The sequence below is a fragment of the Capsicum annuum genome, chromosome 4 (genome assembly GCF_002878395.1).
Source record: "Capsicum annuum cultivar UCD-10X-F1 chromosome 4, UCD10Xv1.1, whole genome shotgun sequence".
Taxonomy (NCBI): Eukaryota; Viridiplantae; Streptophyta; class Magnoliopsida; order Solanales; family Solanaceae; genus Capsicum; species Capsicum annuum.
This window is the reverse complement of record NC_061114.1, coordinates 30,369,340-30,386,631: the sequence shown is the minus strand read 5'-3', so window position 1 is coordinate 30,386,631 and position 17,292 is coordinate 30,369,340. Positions and strand designations below refer to the sequence as shown.

The 17,292-nt window shown below is 34.2% G+C and overlaps 1 protein-coding gene across 1 annotated transcript; it reads right to left on the bottom strand.

Moving 5' to 3' along the window:
- Positions 1 to 1,234: 1,234 nt before the first annotated feature.
- On the bottom strand, positions 1,235 to 10,660 carry LOC107868162 (mediator of RNA polymerase II transcription subunit 20a). Its single transcript, XM_016714769.2, has 5 exons — positions 10,437 to 10,660; positions 10,198 to 10,340; positions 4,637 to 4,818; positions 4,002 to 4,091; positions 1,235 to 1,787 (listed from the first exon to the last, which is right to left on the bottom strand). Exons 1-5 carry the CDS (start codon positions 10,448 to 10,450, stop codon positions 1,545 to 1,547), a joined length of 672 nt encoding a protein of 223 aa, XP_016570255.1. The 5' UTR covers positions 10,451 to 10,660; the 3' UTR covers positions 1,235 to 1,544.
- Between the last annotated feature and the right edge of the window lie 6,632 nt (positions 10,661 to 17,292).

The window sequence follows — 17,292 nt, the reverse complement described above, 5'->3', positions numbered from 1 at the left end:
TATTAAAACTATAAACCAAATCAAACCAACATAAAATTGATTTTTTCGATTTAGATTTTAGTCGGTTTTTTCAATTTTTTTGGATTTTTTTTTATAATCTTTAGTTTTTGTAATTATATTGTAATCGAAAACTAGATCAAATATGTTTTCACTCATGTGCTAATGAAAAACCATAATTATGAAAAAATGAGGAGCGAAAAACTTTCTTGAAACTAAAAAGTGAGATGAAGAGTGGAAAGTTTAGATTTTAAGTTTATATTGGACTTTCGATCATTTAATTAGCAATTAATGGACAAATATTACAACTTAAAGGTCCAAATCTAAATATTTATCACATCTACTTTCAAATTATTGAAAATTACTAAAACTAGTTGAAAAAGTATTTAAAAAGTAGATTATAATTAATAATTTATGTATAAAAAAGTTTGAATATTATATATATATATATATATATATATATACACATACATACATATATTATGTCGATTTGATTCGAGATCGGTTTGACTTTTTTTTGGTTAACACCAAACCAAACCAAGAATGGTCGGGTTTTTTTTTTCTAACTCCAAACCAATCAAACCAAACCATAAGTCGATTTTTTTTCTCGGTTTGGTTTGGTTCGTCAGTTCAGTTTGACTTGACAATTTGATTTATACACCCCTACTGAAAATAATAAAAAAATAATAGTGAAAAGTCATTTAAATATATAAAAAGGAATTAGTAAGGGCATAAGCATAATAGTCATTTTACCCTTTTTTTTTACTGTTGGAATGCTCAAATTTTTAGCCCGATGCGCCCAATTTTACATGTACAACACGCGTTTTGCCACATAAGATCGGAGATCATATTTGTGCAGTTTTTAATAGTTAAAGATCATATTTGTGCACTATCAAAGTTTAAGGTTAAAGTTATAATTTGATGTCAAGTTTAGGATCATATTTATTTATTATGTCTTTTTTTTTCATAAAAAAGTGGAGACATGAAAGGGAGATTACGAGGTGATGAATCAAACTCATCAAAATAAAAGTTTAAAGTAGCCGACCAGTTGCACTACCAAAATTCCTCCCTAAATGAAGGATCTGGAATGCTTTAATTTCCTCAAGTAATATCAACATATATGCCATATTTCCTTTGCGAAAGAAAGCTTTACTCTCCAAAGGAAAAGAAGTTACACTGATATAATACCATAGTGGCTCTAATTTAGCTTGCTTACAATTGGGATTCTGGTTTTAGCTGCAAAGTAAAAAAAAGATAGTTGTATATCGACATCACTTTCTATGTGCATATTCCCAATCTGTTTCTGGACAAAAAGTACAAAAGGTAAAATTAACAAAAAGCGATCTCCTTCATATCAATAATCTATCGTCTATGCAGCTTGTGGCCAAGGTTAAAAAAGAAACGACGAAACACTATTAGCTTCTTACTATTATGATCTATCTTGAACGTTAGTTTTCTATTTAAGGCAGTAGTAGTAGTAGTAGCAACTGACTTCTGGAGCTAAAGGAAAAAAATCTTACATTGTCAACAGAACACTTTGGTAAAATCTAATTTCTCCCTGTTTGCGCTGAGTGAGCTGTTGCTATCATTTGAGCCATGATGCTAGCATACTGTACAGCTGTGTGCTGTGAAATGTATTGATCAGAGAGGCCAAACTCGGAAAAATTTGGTTCAATGTGCACGAAATGACCTGGTAATGATCTTTTTCCAAGAGCTTCTTGCCATATGTCAAAGAATTCACCCATAATCTGGTGTGATTTCTCCCATGAGGAAATCGGAAGATACTCCATCTACAAAAGAAACAAGCTTGAGAGGCAAGAAAAGCACGGGAAAGGTAAGACAGCCAAATTAACAAATAATAAGATCAGAAGAAAGAAGATTATGCTGAAGATAATGGGAGGATAGGAAAAGAAAAGAACGTCCACTTTTTTATTTGTGTAAAGGTTGTCATCTACCTTATCTTCTCTTTGCTCATCTCCTCATTTTACCTAAAAATAAGACTAACCTGGAAAAGCCAAACCAACACAAGTATACAGATGATATCCTACTAATTTGCTCTCAACATGCATCAGTTGAAAAATTATTGAGTGCAAATGAAATGCTTAAAACAATTTTCATTAGATAGCAATAAGTTGTGGACGGTGTGGCTCTTTTGAATCCATGTAGTATTTACGAATTTTTGACAAAATACACCCTTATTGTTTTACCACAACCTTCACATATCCTCATGGTATTCCACTAAAACCAAGAACATCCTTTAAGTTTCAAAAAGGTGACCAAAAACATCCTTTTGTCAGCTTTTCCATCTTCTCCAATGGTGTTTCTTTTTTTCTTAAGTTCAGTTCATTTTTCCAAGAAAAAAAGAAGAAAACATCGTAACACCTTCTTCTCCAACAGACTTAGTTGCCATAAGTTTAATTCTTTTTCCATCCTTTGTCATTAAGTTTGATGAGTCTCCTTTAGTTCTTCGTGTTTAAACACAGGCTCAAGCACAAAATCACATTCTACACTCAAATCTTCTTCTCTAACAGTGTCACACTGACTTCTTCCCAAACACCATCCATCAATTAAGAAAGACCTCCTTCACTTGGACATAATCACGAAAAAGAAACAGTCTTTTACGAGAAAAAAGACGGTCCTTTTTCTCCCTCTCCCTTCCTCTTATGAATATATTCACACATAGTCATCCAGCAGAGAGAGCCATCCACAACAATACATTGAAAGGCTTCCATTGAGAAAATATTACACAGCCACAGAGAAAGATGTCGTGAAGCAGAAGCTTTCTGCCAATTCAAAGTCCTTGACTTTTATTTTTCTATAAGGATTCATTTTAGTTCAAATGTATGAGGAAACTTGAACTTTTACCACTCTACTCTTTGGTGTTGTGAGCATATATTCATACGGGAGTTGGCTAAAATTATATGTGGTGCCGGTAGATTTGGGAAACAGTAATAACTTCCCTATATTGGGTCTTTATGTTGGGGTATTGAGTCACTAAAGAACTAAAGGAGATTCATCCAAAAGTCGTTGATCAACGAGTTAAGAGTGAGAGAGATTTTTTTTTTTGGGAGAAAAAAGGTATTTTTCAATATTGTTTAATGTTGTCTGGCCATGTAAAGCTCTTTTTTCAACCTTTGAAGAGCCATGGAAATTTTTTGAAAAAAATACAGAGATAAAAGAACGTGAGAAAAATATTCCATTGGAGAAGATGGAAAAGTTGACAGAAGGATGTTTTTGGTCAATTTTTATTTTTTGAAACTTGAAGGATGTTCTTTGTTAAATGGAATATTATGAGGATGCAATGGAAGTTGTGATAAACAATACCGATATACTTGGTCAAAAACTCCGCTACTTACGCATACTCAGTCAATTCATCAATAATCAGCAAAGTGAAGTGTGACATGAAGTTCTACTCCTAAACACATCAGTTTTCCATACTAGTTTTCCCTTTTTCTTTGTGGGTGGGGAGATTTGGTGGCGAGGCGGGGTGGGAACTAAAAGCAGCTGAACTATGAACTAGGCAGCATTTATTAAGATCCATCAAACAGCCATACTGCTAAGATACCATTGTTACCATCAGCATTTCAAGAATTTTAATAGATCAGAACGACAAGATAGTCCCCACACATCATCACATACCTAAAGCATGTTGTCCCCAGACACCAACAACTATTGACTTGATCCTTATCCATTCCATTGTACCTTTGCTTGTTCGATTTCTACTTCTTTTGATGTGAAAAGAAGTAGTAGAAATCAAGTTCCTCCTGCCACTCCATTGAGGTCTCAAATAAAAATATGTTTATGTGACCATCTTTTAGAATTAAGACAAGGATACAAGTAGTAAGTAATTTTTCTAGGTAAAGCTCAATAAATGAATTCTTCCCCATGCAGAATAAAAAACAAACATAATAGATCACAGAAATCCTACATAGCTCTGTTCTGAAAAAGGCTTAACCACACAACAAACATTCAAACGAGAATAAATATCTAAAGGGATTTCATACCTCCATAACTATTCCCCTCAAGTTCTCAGAGTGTATTGGAACAACTTTTCCCACTCGCAGCTGGAAGTCACCAAGTTGATACTGAAACCCCTATATAAGTCAAAATATTTTAATGAGTATTATGAAGTAGTCCGAAGTAAGTGCTTTTTAAGAATACAGAAGCACAAACCAAAGCAAGTCAAACAGTGGCGAGTATGGAAAATATTTTCCAAGAATCGCCATAGAGAATATACAAGCTTCACCAATAACATATGATGCTTTTGATATTGCAAGAAGCTTGACCAGTTCAAATGAATGAGGTCTTGTCTAAGAAAGCATATTTGGCTAATGGCCACTTGGATGACACAATTCTAGAAGAATTGAAGCTTTATTTTATGACTGATTTATGATCAGAGGAACTAAGATGCAGTCCGTTATCATCTTGAAATTCTTCAGTCATCACATTTTACAAGGGAAATACTAATATTAAAGTGGGGCAGATCTTCAATCTCCACAAACCATTGAAGTACAGCAAATGCAGATAATATCACTCATAGACACTTAAATTTACAAAGCCAAGAGTGTAGATGGTTCTATAAAAGTTAATCATCCTTGTGCAGGAAAAAAAATAATTTGTAGATCTCAGTAATACAAACCTCAAAATTAAGTGCAACCCTCGTTTTGTAAGACTGCAGCTTCTCCATTATCGCCTGAATAGATGACTCTGCTTCTACGATCAATCGTTGCCCTCTTATTACAAAGTAATACTTGTTGGGCTGTTCTTGAAGTGAAATCCCTAAAAAATCTCGAGGAAAGTCCAACGCATTTGCTTGTTCAACTGAGAGGGAAAAAAATCACTCCAAAATCAAATCTCATATATGGGTGCAAGAGTACTCACAAAAATGAAACGATGTGTAAGTTAGAACATGAGAGGTTGAAGCAGGTTTACATTTGTACAATATATCCACTATCAACCCAAACTAACCTATAAATGAATAGCTTAAATTTATTACTAACATATACATCACCATTTGTGTGCATCCATTAAAACCTAGAAGGATCAGGATTCTTCTTCCAAAGGCCAAAGGACACTGTTTTCAGCCTCACTAGACTGCTCAATGGAAGCCCTAACTTTTCTTTTACCCTGTAAATCTTTACATCCTCGTGCAACAACAACTTACCAAGTGAAATCCCACAAAGTGGGATTTCAGGGAAAGGTAGAGAGGCTGTTTCCAATAGATCCTCGGCTCGGCAAAAAACACCGTTCAAAGCAGTTTGGAAAAGGAAATAACAAAAATGAACCATGGAAAAATACTATAGAAAGTGTGACCAAACTTCTGAACAGTAACTACAACAAAAAATATTACAATTCAACATCAGGAAAGTAGCAACTAATATTAGCTCCTTAGAGTGACTACTTTCAAGAAGTTAAACATATTGTTTGCTTAGTGAGGGTAAAAATCAAATATTATTAACATTTTGAGGAACTAATTCATGTTGCATAAAACATGTAAGACATGAAACTGGCGATAGCAGAAATAAGCTTAATCAATATACAGGAACAAGCTGATCCTAACAGCGCACATTCAACAAGAACAAACCCAGTGTATTCCCACATCGTGAGGTCTGGGGAGGGTAAGATATACGCAGTCCATACCACTACCTCCGGAGAAGTAGCAAGGCTGTTTCCGATAGACCCCTGGCTCAAGATAAGGAATAGTAATGAAATCCGTACAAAAGACCTGGAACAAGATGGCAAGGCAATAAATATGCCACATATAGGGAATAGTGAACAAAGAATAGTAAGCAATCGTAACACAACATGCAACAAGGTATCATAACAAGAATAATACACCCACCAAGTAATGCCCTACCATACCGACCCAAATTGGCACTAGCCTTCTACCCTAATACGCGTCCTCCAGATCTTCCTATCTAGGGTCATGTCCTCAATAAGCTGAAACTGCTCCATGTCCCGCCTAATCACCTCTCTCCAGTATTTCTTCGGCCTACCCCTACCCCGCCTAAAACCATCCAAAGCAAGCCTCTCACACCTACGAACTAGTGCATTCATGCCCCTTCTCATCATGTGTCCAAACCATCTCAAACGGACTTCCCTCATCTTGTCCTCCACCGAAGCCACTCCAACCTTCTCCCGAATAATTTCATTCCGAACTCTATCACCCCTAGTAAGCCCATACATCCAACGCAACATCCGCATTTCCGTCACCTTCAATTTTTGAATGTGAGAGTTCATGACTGGCCAACACTCCGCTCCATACAATATGGTCGGACGGACTGCCACCCTGTAGAATTTGCCTTTAAGCTTAGGCGGCACTTTCTTATCACACAGCACCCCCGAGGCGAGCTTCTACTTCATCCATCCTGCCCCAATACGGTGAGAGACATCCTCGTCAATCTCAACATTCCACTGAATCATGGACCCGAGATACTTGAAGCTATCCCTCTTACACACCACCTGAGAATCCAACCTCACTTCCACCTCGTCCTCCTGCCTCAAGCCATTAAACTTACATTCCAAATATTCGGTCTTGCTCCTACTCAACCTGAACCCTTTAGGCTCAAGGGTTTGTCTCCACACCTTTAATTTATTATTCACCCCCCCCCCCCCCCGAGTCTCATCAATCAGAACCACATCATCTGCAAACAGCATACACCAAGGCACCTCTCCCTGGATACGCCGCGTCAGCACATCCATCACCAAAGCAAACAAAAATAGGCTAAGAGTAGATCCCTAATGCAACCCTGCCAAGACAGGGAAATGTTCTGAATCGCCTCCCGCCGTCCTTACCTGGGTCTTAGCTCCATCATACGTGTCCTTGATTGCTCTGATATACGCCACCAGGACCCCACTTACCTCCAAGCATCTCCAAAGAACTTCCCTAGAGACTTTGTCGTATGCCTCCTCCAAGTCGATAAACACCATGTGCAGGTCCTTCTTTCTTTTCCTGTACTGTTCTACCAGTCTCCGCACCAGGTGAATTGCCTTCGTCATCGAGCGCCCGAGCATAAATCCAAACTGGTTCTCCGAAATAGACACTATTCTCTTCAACCTCAACTCGACCACTTTCTCCCAAATCTTTATAGTGTGACTCAATAACTTAATACCCCTGTAGTTGCTGCAACTCTGAATGTCACCCTTATTCTTATAAAGAGGGATCATAGTACTCCATCTCCAGGCCTCGGGCATTTTCGCCGACTTAAAAATGTCGTTAAACAAATCAGTCAACCACCTTAAACCAGCCTCGCCAGAAAACTTTCAAAAATCCACGAGAATCTCATCAGGCCCCGTCGCCCTACCTCTTTGCATCCTGCGAACGGCCTCTCTGACCTCCTCCGTCTTAAAACGTCTACAATAACTAAAGTCACGACACTCCTCTGAGTGCTCCAGCTCCCCTAACACAATAACTCTATCCCCTTCATCATTCAAGAGCCTATGAAAATACAACTGCCAATAAATATTCAGCTACAAGTTACCTCTCACAATTGCACAGAAGAAATAGCGTGGTGGAACGGAGACCCTGAAAGGGGAAAGCGCCATATTTCCAAGCAAAGATAGCACACAAGAGTTAAATACATTGCACGGTGATGATGCAGTATGTAATCAATACATCGCAAGAACTGTTTCGTCATATTCTTCAGTATCATATGCAATATTTAATTTATATTCATTTTGTAATTGCTGCAAACAGAAAATTCTTTGGCCAGTGGAAATGACTCGACATAATCAATCAATAAACCCTGAGAGGGATGCATGCTGATCTTAGTCGGCCAAGGTAGTATGGAACTAAAAGTTATGATTCACAAACCATTTTATTTTTTGGTGTGGGGGTGGGTGTACCATCTCACCTAAAACATATTAATCTATGGAAATCTGCAAAAAATTGGATACTTGCAATAGATGCACGAAAAAGTTCCTCAATGAGCCGAGTATCAGTTCTAAGAATGCCAACACCCAAATCACAGCTCAAACTAACATCAATGTGATGACATCTCCAAAACAAGGATGCAAAATGAAATAATAAACATATTTCAAATCTGAGATCACAAGCCATTGCACCAAATTAACATTTAAGATCTGATCGGATGACAACATTGCACGGGTGTTTCACATCAATTTCAATGGTTATGAAAATCATACTAGCCTAAAGTACTTAATAAAATCTAAAAAGTGTCGTTGTAGCAGACAACTAAAGAAGCCGAGCAGCTCAAATTCTAATAAAACTGTCTTAAGAAGATAAATTTCACCTATCAGTCGGTGGATTCGTTCACTTCTATTATACTCAATTAATTAACGAGAACTAGAAGTTCAAGAACTGTAATTGAAGAAACCCCAATTTCAGTTCAGCCATTTAAATTTTATCAAAATAAATAAACTTACTGTCACAAATCTTTTAGAAGGGCTATGTCAATAGGAAGTTGTGAAGGTCTATGACCGAGATAGTTAATGTAGGCTACTTAACAGTTTACTCATATACATAGCGACCAGAACCTCAGAATCATGAAAATTACTAAATTAAATTTAATTCAACCAATTAATCAATAACAACATACCCAATATAATCCCACAAAGCTACATCCTCACCCTTACTCTTTCATTTTCCAATTTTACCCTGTAAATCATCAAATCCTGTTGGCCCCTCCAATCTTTTCTTCTTAAAATTTTGCTTACTCACTCTCCTCTGTGAGTTTACCACTCTTCGAGAAGACTGCCTTACGGAATAGGACAAATCAATTACTCCCATTTTTTCAATTTGTTTGTCCTACTTTCCCTTTTGATACGTTTAAAAGGATGCCTCTTTCCCTTTTTGGCAACTCCTTAATTTCAACTTTTTGACATGAAAATTTTAACACCTCAATGATTAAAGGAAATTTTAGTACATCATACATATTTTTTAGTTTAAGACCACAAGATTCTAAAGTCTTCTTAACTTTCTTAAACTCCATGTAAGTTAAAATCTGACAAACAAATTGAAGCTGAGGGAGTAATAGACTATACAAACTTGGGTCAGCTATACCAATCCTCCTCAACCAATTTTTCTCTATTCTTGACCAAAATCATTACAATACTACCTCAATTATAAATAATTTACCTTATAGAATCGAAAGCCTTCCCAAAGTCCAATCTTTTTTTAAAAGAAAAGATTTGTGGCAGGGGCAATCAGGGATGAAATTACAATGTGGGGAATCGAACTCTTACCAACAAGGTGAAAGTTCAAGTAGCCAATAAACTGAGCTACTAACAACAACATATCCAGTACCTGGAGAGGGTAGAGTATACGCAGACCTTACCTCTATTGTAGGTAGAGAGGTTGTTTCATATAGACTCTTGGCTCAAGAGACCAACTGAGGGCTACTAACACTTCCCTAAAATCCAATGTTTATAATGAAATCCAATGTTTATAATGAATCTCTTTATACTGTGTGTACGGAAATATGGTTTATTAAGTACTGGAATACCTAGGAGCATGGATTTATAGAAACAAAGAGTATATTTCCACCTTCCTTCTTTAACTTCCCCTTACGCGTAAACTTTTGCTTACACAGGCTCCTATATGAGTTTACTACTCTTCCAAAAGGCTGCCTTATGAAAGAGGACTAATCAATTAATTAACTAAACAAAGTTGAGGTCAGCTATACTTAACTATTTTGCTCTATTCTTGACCCATATCATTCTACTACTACTTCACTTATAAATAATTTACCTTAAAGAAGAGAAAACCTTCCCAAAATCCAATTTTTTTTTTTTAAGAAAAGGAAAATTGAAGGGCAAGGGAAATGCGGGAGGGAATTATAAAGTGGAAGATCGAACCCACACCGACAAGGTGAAAATTCAGGTAGCCAAACAAATGAACTATTAGCGTCCCCCAACGTTCAATCTTTACAACGAATCCCTTAATAGTGTAGTTAAAAAAATATGGTTTACTCCTCCATTTCAAGTTGTTTGTCCAACTTACCTTTTTAGTCCATTTTGAAAAGACTGGTCTCTTTCTTTTTTATACAGCAACTCTTTTAACCTCAACTTTCCACATCGCATGTTTAAGACAAGAAGATTATAGGGCATTATAGTACATTTGATATATCTTTAATTTAAGACCACAAAATTCAAACAACTTTTATACTTTGTTAAACTAGGTGTCAAATCAAAAGAAAGACAAACAAATTAAAACGGAGAGACTATCAAGTAACGGAATACCTCTGAGCATTGGTTTATAGAAACTAAGAGTAGCTTTCCACCTTCCTTGCTTAACACCATTCATACTCTCAACACATTGAGATACTTCCGTCAATATTTGAGTGTTAGCTGTTACGCCTGCGTTCGGCTGCCAGTGCAAAACCCTAGCAACATACAATTTGTACACATAAATATATACAACTACACACAAAAATCTACTAATAATGTTACGTTTTTTTATTGAAATTCAACATCATTACCATTTAATTGGCATATTGTTGATTGCAGAAGAAACAGTTCCTTTTTCCTTCTAAGTTAACGGCTAAGTTGATTGCTGGGAAATTCGCCGGAGAAAATTACACTGCAAAATCCCTTTAGCCCTTTGGGTTTTCTTCTCGTCGGAGAATAGAAGTGACCGGATCATTACACGAATGTTGTTATTTGGGTGTGTTTGCTTCCAGAAAAATGAGTTGAAAGACCTCCTAGTCTTTAATTTAATAAAAGGGCCCATAATATTATTAAGTTAGAAAAATAAAGTGCTTTAATTTAATAAAAGGGCCCATAATATTATTAAGTTAGAAAAATAAAGTGCTTAAACAAGTGGGATAATTGTTCGATAATTATATTAGTTATATCAATAATTGACAAAGTTGTTCAATAATTATGTAAAGTTATTAGAGCGAAAAATATTTAAAATAACTGGAAAAAAATTGTCTCTTTTACCTAATTTTTAAAACTTAAAAGGACTTTCACTTAATTGAAAAACTTATTTGTCCTTTTTAATTTAAGGTCCCATTTGCTTCTATTTTTAGCCTCAGGGGAGCATAAGGTATAATAAGACTTACCATGTATTTAATTAGTTTCGAAAATATTTATCTCATTATTTATATAATGATGAGATAAGTTATCTCATAAACATCATAATGATGAGTTAAGTTATCTTATAAGTATATATAGTTAAGTTATCTTATATGTATATATAGTGTGATAATTAATTTCAAAATAGTTAACTTGTGAATAAGTCATCCCGCGATTATTAGCTATTCTAGGATTCCTTTATTTCAAAATAGTTGACCTTTTTTTTGAAATATTTGTTTCAATTTAACTGTGTTATTTAAGAAATTAAGAGAATTTTATTATGTCATTTCGACTATCATTAAATGACTAAATAAAGTGTGTGTATATATGTATATATGTATATATACATACATACATACATACATACATACATATATATATATATATATATATATATTCAAAATATAATTAATAAGGCTAATTTGGTCAACTAAATTCCTAATAAATATTTTCTTAAGAAAAGTGTCAAGTACAAGGGTCAACTATTTTGAAACTGAAGGGGTATATGAGATAATTTATCTCATCGCTAAGATATAAATGATGTGATAATAGTCCAGACACTAATTAAGAACACCAACCAAACGCATGATAATTAAGGAAAAATTATCTATTTGTGTACTTTTTATAAAATATTTATTAATTTTAAATATATTTTTTATATATTACCTAGATATATCAAATTTAGAAAATATTTACCATCTATAGCTATTATACTATATATTAAAAGTGAATTGTGTATGCAATATAGATGTATTAGAAGTGTTTTAAAATATATTATACTTGTTTTGTTAAAAAATGTACTATATATTAAAAACGAGCTATGCTTGCGGTATAGATGTATTGCAATATGTACTAAAAAGAATTATGCATGCAACATGGATATATTATAAGTGTTTTAAATGTATTGGGTCCTTTATTTTCAAAATAGTTGGCCTTTTTTTTAAAAATATTTGTTTCAATTTAACTGTGTTATTTATGAAATTAAGAGAATTTTATTATATCATTTCGACTATCATTAAATGACTAAATAAAGTGTGTGTGCGCATATATATATATATATATTCAAAATATAATTAATAAGGTTAATTTGGTCAAATAAATCCCGAATAAATATTTTCTTAAGGAAAGTGTCAAGTACAATGGTCAACTATTTTAAAACTGAGGGAGTATATGAGATAATTTATCTCGTCGCTAAGATATAAATGATGTGATAATAGTCCAGACGCACCAACCAAATGCATGATAATTAAGGAAAAATTATCTATTTGTGTATTTTTTATAAAACATTTATTAATTTTAAATATATTTTTTTATATATTACCTAGATAAATCAAATTTAGAAAATATTTACCATCTATAGCTATTATACTATATATTAAAAGTGAATTATGTATGCAATGTAGATGTATTAGAAGTGTGTCAAAATATATTATACTTATTTTGCTAAAAAAAATGTACTATATATTAAAAACGAGTTATGCATGCGGTATAGATGTGTTGTAGTATGTACTAAAAATGAATTATGCATGCAATATAGATGTATTATAAGTGTTTTAAATGTATTAGGTTTGTTTTGATTAAAAAAATCTACACCACGTATTAAAAGTGAATTATGCATATATTAAGATTATAGAGCTATAAATGGTAAATATTTTCCAACTATTCTATATTGAGGTAAGTTTTCAAATAAAATAATCCTAGTTTTATTCTAAGAGTATTATACCTTACCATACCAAACTACTCCTTAAGTTAGTGATTTTAAAATTTTTCCCTTCGACGTATTATCATTGTAAGTAATAAAAGAATGGATGAAAATAGCACGACAATGAAAAAAAAAATATCACAAGGCAATAATTTATATCGTCCTATCATTGTATAATACAAGTTACGACTTACGAAGCATATCAAGTTATGTCAGTTAATTTTCATATAACTTAGCTGTTAGAGACATAACTTCAGTTCACAATCAACAAGTTATGCTTTAAAAGACATAACTTAATTTTTACATAACTTTGATTGATAGAGGTATATTATGTTGGGTTCTAAGTGAATATGTGAATGGAAAATGGAGGAAAAAGTGAAGTGAACTTTCACTTTAAGGAAGTAAAGTTTTCCTACATTAGTGGGAGAAAGAAATTTTCTTATGCTTATATTGAGAAGCATTCCTTCATCTGGATAGTGAGGCAAGAACAAGAATATCTCGTGCTATCGTTGTCGTCACCCAACTTTGAAGATTAATTTTTTGGATAAAATTTATTCGAAACTTGAAATAAGTGAAGTTTTAATCCAAAAATTCAATAGAAATATTTTTCTCCATTTGCGGACGCATTTTGAACGCAGTCACAATGCATCTTGAAGGAACATGATCCTTTGAGGCAAGAGACATACTATTTCAGGCGAAAAAAGTATCTGCGTGCGCACTTGACGACCTACAGGCATAGGTCAAGCGCAAGTGCAGTGCAGACCTCACTGGAAATCACCAAACGCAACGCGAGCATAGATCTGGCGCAGGCCAATGCAGACCCAATGCAAATCGCGTACTGTTTCAGAAAGTTGTCTCTTTTCGTGAAACATTGCTTTCTTTCTGAAGGGACACCTTACGACTATAAATACCTGAACTTTTTCTCAGATAAAGGTATGATTTTTGAGTTGAAAAACATCTTCTTCTTATTCTAAAAGCTCTTGTGTGATTATTAAATCGTTGAGTGAGTTCGGAGTTTCAGAAAATTTGAGGTACCGCTATTTTCTGAAAGTGAATCATTTTATTCTGAGAGAAAAGATTCCATTAACCTTGAGTACTTGAGAGGAATAAATTGTTAAATCAATAAAGAGACATACCACAGATTCAAATAAACCAAGAACACCTATAAAGTAGCGGAATATGCGAGAGGAAAGGTGCGTACCTTTGTCCGTCATTATATCACGTAACTGAAGATGAACAAGGCTAAGTCTCCCTCTGCTTTGCTTATGACGGCCAACAGCTTATGGGAATACGTCTTATGTTAAAGCCAGGAGAGGGGACCTAGCCTTATATTTATAGGCTTAAAAGCCTTAACCTAGTGCACCCCCAATTATGGGCTCACAGGTTTACTACAGGCCTACACTATTGCCAGCCCACAGGAATCTGCATGAATACACAGCTTGTGTCTTGTCCACCAACTAATAACATCAGCCCGGTTTACTTTAACGTAATAAAAAGTTAATGTTAAGTCCACAAAAATAAATAATTCTAACATTTTCCCACTTGAACAACGTTAATTTTAAAGAAAAGTTTTGGAAAACTTATTTTTATGAAAATAAATCTCAGGCTGAATAAACAGTGGACATAAACATTTAGTGGTGGAACGCCATCTCCAACATAGTTCAGTCAAGCAAAACATCTCTATTGAACTGCAACAGTACTTGTATCAATCAACGTTACAAGAGCAGTCCACAATTACAAACACTGAAGTTTTGTAGACATAAATCAAATGATGTGGTAGTGTAGCAAGAAATAACCAACATGGACTCCAAATCAAGGCTATTTCATTGTTAGTCCTTCAAATGATTTTTCGTATCAATATGTACGTTTAAAATCAACATGCGTACCATAGAAAAATCGTCACCGTAATTTTCTGTTACAACATGTGTGAGGACTAAAACAACATGTGCTCCACCAGAAAATCTTGATTTTCAAGGTTCAATAGATGCAACATATTACATGGTGCAATAACCAGAAAATCCACAAGGTAGAATGATATACCATATATGTCTCCAAAAGAAAGATCCAATAAAACAACAATATGATCTTATCAATATGAGACATAACCAACACATAAGGTAAAAGACTTAATATAATAAAATAATATTAAAGTGTTCACAATAATAATCAACAACATAAAGAGTGAGATGAACTTGCTTCCACTGATCTTAAGATAGATGCAAGGATCAATCTTGTTCTCCACAAATCCCATAAAAGTGATAATTTCCTAGAACTTCTAGTACCACTACCGAGAAGCTTGCTTCAAGCCACAAATATATTTCTTCAACTTACTGTAACACCCCGCATTTTGGGCTGGAATGAAAATCGTCATTCCTTCGCGTAAAGGCTCCAAAAGCCATATATCCAATGCAAATTTAGTGTGTTAATAAATTATGTAGTGTGGAAATCTATTTGAGCATGAATTGAGATCATAGAGTTCCCCTAACTCTAAGACGAGTTGAAAACATTTCTATCGATTAAGTTTTAAAGGATGTTTCAACTTGGGTCAACTTCCATCGACCATAACTTTTTTCATATAACGAGTTATAGGTCCTACTATATATCAAATGAAAGATCTTCGAATTAGCTTTTCAACTATACTAATTTTGCCTTAATCCAATACCCGAACGAAAAGTTATGCTCATTTTTGTAAGAGGTAGTAAGGGTGTGCGATGGGCAATGCGCCGCCCAATCAAATTTGTGCGATTGGGAGTGCAAAGCACACTTAAATGTCTGCCATAAGGTGTGCGACGCATACCTTAAGGTTTGCCATGGGTTGTGCGCCGCATACCTCACTTCCAAGTGCCAAAAACACCCCTATATATGTCTATAATACGAGATTTAATCCCCAATTATCCAAAATCCTTTCACTTTCATCAAAAATTGGTTAATAACACTCTTAAGGGTTTCAACATATAGATCAAGATATCTCAAGATTTAATCGTAGTTGTTCAATAATTCTTTAAGATTCGAATTCCCCATTCCGAGGGCTATGAGAAGCACCCATTAATCTCAAGAATAGCAATCCGAAGTTAAGAGTTCATCCAAAGCTTAAATTTCAAGGTATGTGGGGTTTGAACAAGAACACCCTTTCGTTCTTGTGCTCAAAACTTATTTTAGATTATAAATTACTAAATTTTTTATTATTTTGCATGAAATTCAAGTTGGGGTTTATACCCATGGTTGTAATTACAAGCTTATAAGGTTCCCAATGATTTAGAAGTGTACTTGTATGACTAATTTCACATATTTATGCAAGTAATATGATTTTTCAGATTTTTTCCAAGTGAGTTTAAGCATTATATTGCGAATCTTGATTTCTATATTTTGACATTGTTGAAGTATTTTCAAGAAGTATATTGAGTATGATGTTTTGCTATGATATTACATGAGTATGTTTATATTTTCATGCTTACTGCTGAATTTTTCAGATTTGAGTTGATTCATCAATATTTACATTATCAAGCATGAATCTTTTGATGTTTTAATATGAGTTTGATATATAGATCATTAACCCTATTTAAAGATTGTTATTTTGATAATGAGTTATTGAGGACTTTAAAAGAATTGCAAGAAGTATGTTTATATTTCCATTATTATGAGATCTTTAAAGCTTTGATGATGAGTCTATCAAGATTTCAGGAAAGAGTTGGTTTTTGAACCCAAATAAGAAAAGAAATCCACATTTGGTTGATTTATGATAAGAGGGGTAGCATATTGGCTCCCGATGTAAATTGTTGAATTGTTTATTATGAATTTTCTTTAAAGTTCTGAGCTAAGTCCGGGAGTAGTATTTAGCATAGAGCGGGAAGTGTGGTACTTCTCTAGAACTACGTGCCCCTGTAGGATGTGAGCCTGAGGTTGATATAGTAATCACTAATGAACTAAAGTTAAGGTTCTATCCGATGGCAAGGATAAAAAAGCCCCTCCCCAATGTGGGTAAGACATTAGACTCCATGTAGCTCACATGGTTTATGTCAGTTAGAAGAAACTCCCAAAGATGTCCCCCACTCTTGAAATTGTTTTATTGATTTAAAGTATTGATATAAGGAGTTTATTAAACAGAATGAGTTTTAGATTTCACTAGCTTACAAGTTTTGAGAATAAGTGGAGAATACAAATTTTAGAAGAAAGTTAAATGACTCACAAGATTTATACATGTTTCATTATTCATGATTTATGAGATTTATACTTCAGATATTATTCAAACTATGTAAGTCATTTATGTCAGCATGCATAATTTAATAAACTATAATGATATTGAGATAATGTTTACTTATTGCATTGCACCCCCATATACTCAGTACATTCCCAAAGCGCTGATCCACATATACGTCTATGTGCTATATTGTCTCATAATGTAGGTACAAGACTTAGTATGCATATTCAGATTCAGTCAGTTCGAAACTTCCAGTCAGCAGGTGATGAGTCCTTTTGATTCAAGGGATTAAGTTAGTTATATTATTCGAGAAGTATTGTATTTTCTTTACTCAGTCGTATTGAGTTTGGATAGTTGG